Below are 4281 nucleotides of genomic sequence, written 5' to 3' on the forward strand. Positions count from 1 at the left end.
TGTTTTGTTGTAGATAACAGTCAGGGTCTCTCTGGATCAGGAATCTTATGCTAACACCAAAACAGGGCAGATAATACACACCCTCATTCATTCAAGGCTAAAACCAGGAGCCGTCAACACATACTTATCGCCCATTCTGTCTGCTTTCACACACATGCACATTCAATAGCCACCCTATCCAGCTAGAACCGTCCCGTTCATGCATAACACTGCATGTAAATCCTGTTTTGCTGGAGAGGCAGATACCATTTTACCACTTACATATGCAGTTACATTTCACTTGCTGTATTTGCATAATCATATCTATTTTTGTGGTTGTAGATCGAAGTTTGTACTATTGAGAGTGCTATTATTTCAATTATTTGTTCTCTGAAACTGCTTAAAAGGGTTTTTGTGTATGTATGTTTTTAACATCGCTTTAGCTCCTCTGTCCCTTGGACTCATTTTGAGGGGGTGTGTTTATGCGAGGGATGCTCACCTCTTGAGTTTGAGGAGATGGGGGTGCAAACACATATCACTGATAACAGTGGGAGGTGCATTCTTGCCAAGGGGGGTTCTTGTTTCTCTGAAGGCCATATAAACAACTCTGAAAAGTTTCTCTGTGCTCCATTATCTCAATTGTTCTTTTCCTGCAAGGTCTCTTCTTGTGAAGTTTAAAGATGGCTGTGGTTCATGCTGAAGAGAGCGTCTGGAGTAAGCCATGGGATCACAGGTTTAACCTGTACGGAGGACAAGTGTGTAATACACTCATGGCAGGTGAGTTTTCCTCCTCTACGTCTGGTGTTCTCTCTCTTCTTAAATGTTTTCAGTAGTGAAACATACTATGTTTACCACAAGGACCAAGCTCTACTATTTACACTGCATTACATTTTTTTTTACACTATAATATTTCATTGTTGTGATATCCACTAAATTGTCATCACTAGAGTATGAAACATTCACCAGGAAAGAAGGATCAAGTCAGTATTCCATACAATTCATTTATACAATCATAAACTGAAAACAGAAAAAGGAAACTGAATTTGGCTTGGAATGATGATCTAGATACGCCTGTTTGAATTTTCAGCGGGTTTAGTTTAAAGTGCTTTAAATTGATACATTTGTTCTAAAAGATAGGGATTGCTTTCAGAATAAATTTACTTGGTTTACTTGGCTATACCTTGGAGATGAAATTTTCCATGGATGTTTGCTAATTTGACCTCTCATTGAGGTCAGAGCTGTGACTCGGTGGGTTATGTACATCTACAAAACATAAACGATCCATTGGTTTTCAAGGTAATGGCTACCATCAACAGTTTGGATTGAAACAATATAATGGAAAATAAAACATTTTTTGAATGAACTATTCTTTTAAAATGCAAAAAGTGTATTTTAAGGAGTGGGATTGGCTTTGTCTTTATATAAACATTATTATTATCTTAAAAACAGCAAAAGTATATATGGCACGTCCTCATTTAAATATCTGTGTAAATGTCTGTGTCTCTGCTTTATTAGGCTCCTGGGATGACAGAACACCTCTGCACGATGCTGCATTGCAGGGAAGATTGCTGCCATTGCGAAGACTACTTTCACAGGTATACTGATGGAAGAAACACTGACATAACTTTTTTTCAAACTGAATAGCTAAACAAATAAATTATTTAAATGCTTAAACCACACTTACATGTCTCTTTGCATTAATATAAAACTCAATCAAAGTGTTTTTTTGTAGGTAACTGTTATAAGAACAAACTTTGAATGAACCAAAAGCTTCCTTTTATGAATGAAGAAAATGAACTGTCCATGTTTACATGTGTAAAGGGGTACAACGTGGGAATGGCTACATTAGATGGAATCACACCTCTGCATGAAGCATGTGTTGGAGGCCATTTTACCTGTGCTAAACTTCTCCTGGAGCATGGTGCTGATGTATGTATACACCTTTCTCTTTATTTAGAGTATATGCCTTTATTTTGCTCATTGTCTCTGCATAAACATGCATCAATGGCTAACATATATATGCATTCAGGCCAATGCTGTCTCTTTTGATGGAGCCACTCCTCTCTTCAGTGCATGCTGTAGTGGAAACCCTGCCCTCGTCAGCCTCATTCTGATGTACAGCTCTGTCCACCATCCAGCTCATCTGCAGAGCTCACCTCTTCATGAAGCAGCAAAGAGAGGTATGTGTGATGATATGTGTGAATTTGTAATGCACTGCAAACACTGGGTAATCAGTAAACCGGATGTCTATGTGTATCTGTTTTAGGTCACACAGCATGCGTTGAAGTGTTACTGTCTCATGGTGTGAATGTGGACATGGAGGTTCCCAGCACAGGAACACCGCTGTACTGTGCATGTCAATCCAAGGCAACAGAATGTGTGCAGAGCTTGCTAATCTCAGGTCAGACACACCACTCTTAATGAATTAATAAACACATTTTTTAGTGCAATTAGGATCATTACATGAATATACTTTTTGTTTTGATAATGCATTTTACAACAATACAGTGTATATTTTGATTTTGTTTGACAGATTGTGTATTTGTGATTTTATTTTTTAAGTTTTCATTTTATGTCTATATAATTTTCTATAAAAATATTTTCAGCTTCATTTTCATACCTAAAATGATTTTCAATAGTTTTAGTTTTAAAAGTCAAAGTTTATCATTCAATAATTCAATTTATTCTTATTTTTAATCGTCATATGTACAGGGTAAGTACAATGAAATTCTGAACAGGCAATACACCCAAACTACATAGACATATACATGTATAATATATACAGTGCTCTATGTATATGAATGTATAAGTATGCATATAATAGGTTACATTATTTCACAGATTATTAAATAGCATCAGTACTCATTTGTAGCAGTAAAATAGAGGTTCTCAGGGTTTTATTTAATAATACCAATACGAGAATACGGTTAATGAGAATACGATTTTTTTTCTTTAATACAGAAAAAAAGGGGGAAATTTTAACATTGCTTCTTGTTTCTATCAAGGCGCTGATGTGCAATGTGGGCGGGGCCTAGACACACCTTTACATGCTGCAACCAGGGTGGGCGGAGTAAAGGAGGTGGAGCTACTGTTAAAGCACGGGGCTGATCGGACCTCAAGGAACTCTGAGGGAAAGAAACCTTTGGAGTTGACAACAGATCAGAGCATCAAACAGCTTTTGCATGCTACAGGTAAATATAAACACATAAGATGTAAACCCCCAATGTGCCTCTGTATGCCACGATATTGATTCTGGTTTGGTACTGCAGGTCCATGTTCCCTGTCAGAGCTGTGCAGATGGTGTATTCGACGTTCCCTGGGACAAAAAGGACTGAACAAAACCAAGATGCTTTGCTTACCACATACCCTGCACAGTTATCTTCTCTATCATTGAAACAAACATAAACATTCCCTGTCTAGTGTCCAAACACGATTCACATAGTAATCTTGTTCTTTTTTAATAACATTTTGTAAACATTTTTATCTGTAAATAACCCTTTTTGCTAAAGTGAAGCTTTTTTTTATTTTGTAATAAATATTTTTTATATATGATTCGAAGACTTATTAATTTGTTGAAATGAATGCACACACACACACACACACACACACACACACACACACACACACACATTCATGTTGGGTTTCCAAGTTTTATAGTGATATTCCATTGATGTAGGCTAATGATTTTTACACTGTACAAACTGTATTTTCTATTCCCCTTACCATAACCCCTACCCCTACACATACCCCTCACACATTTTTGTTTTCTGCTATTAAGACACTGCCTACATGGGCAAATGAACACTCACTGAGCATACTAAATCAAACAGAGAGGGGAAACCTGACTAAATTTATGACAAACAGTAATATTTGCATACAAATGATGCATTTTTTAAATGTCTATCAACTCAAAAGACGAGCATTACCAGCAGGTGGCAGCTTTCTAACAAAAGTGAGAAAAGAAATCTTCACTTATTTTTGCACTTAAGACTCTATAAATGAATTTAAAATTATATCTAATTTTTAGTTTATACGTGTTTTGTGTGCTAGACTATCTATCTATCTATCTATCTATCTATCTGTCTGTCTGTCTGTCTGTCTGTCTGTCTGTCTGTCTATCTATCTATCTATCTATCTATCTATCTATCTATCTATCTATCTATCTATCTATCCATGACTCAGTCTGTGTGTCTGACTGACTCAATAATTATGCTGAGGATATTCCCTCTCCATTATCCGTTGCTCAGCGTTTGAGAGAGATTCTGGCACTCGTATAATGCAGACGAAAGACTCGTCTCTCTC

At 36.7% G+C, this 4281-nt stretch overlaps 1 protein-coding gene across 1 annotated transcript; it reads left to right on the top strand.

Moving 5' to 3' along the window:
* The first annotated feature begins 565 nt into the window (after positions 1-565).
* LOC113053749 (ankyrin repeat and SOCS box protein 5-like) lies at positions 566-3487 on the top strand. Its single transcript, XM_026219020.1, has 7 exons — positions 566-756; positions 1495-1574; positions 1801-1908; positions 2009-2159; positions 2246-2380; positions 2985-3170; positions 3249-3487. Exons 1-7 carry the CDS (start codon positions 660-662, stop codon positions 3371-3373), a joined length of 882 nt encoding a protein of 293 aa, XP_026074805.1. The 5' UTR covers positions 566-659; the 3' UTR covers positions 3374-3487.
* The last annotated feature ends 794 nt before the right edge of the window (positions 3488-4281 follow it).

Source organism: Carassius auratus, chromosome 34 (genome assembly GCF_003368295.1).
Source record: "Carassius auratus strain Wakin chromosome 34, ASM336829v1, whole genome shotgun sequence".
NCBI lineage: Eukaryota > Metazoa > Chordata > Actinopteri > Cypriniformes > Cyprinidae > Carassius > Carassius auratus.

Bases quoted from the DNA above. Each gene is read 5' to 3' on its own strand.
- LOC113053749 (XM_026219020.1), top strand. From the start codon at position 660: ATGGCTGTGGTTCATGCTGAAGAGAGCGTCTGGAGTAAGCCATGGGAT. The intron at 757-1,494 runs GTGAGTTTTCCT...CTGCTTTATTAG, and splicing joins GTGTAATACACTCATGGCAG to GCTCCTGGGATGACAGAACA. The intron at 2,160-2,245 runs GTATGTGTGATG...TATCTGTTTTAG, and splicing joins TCATGAAGCAGCAAAGAGAG to GTCACACAGCATGCGTTGAA.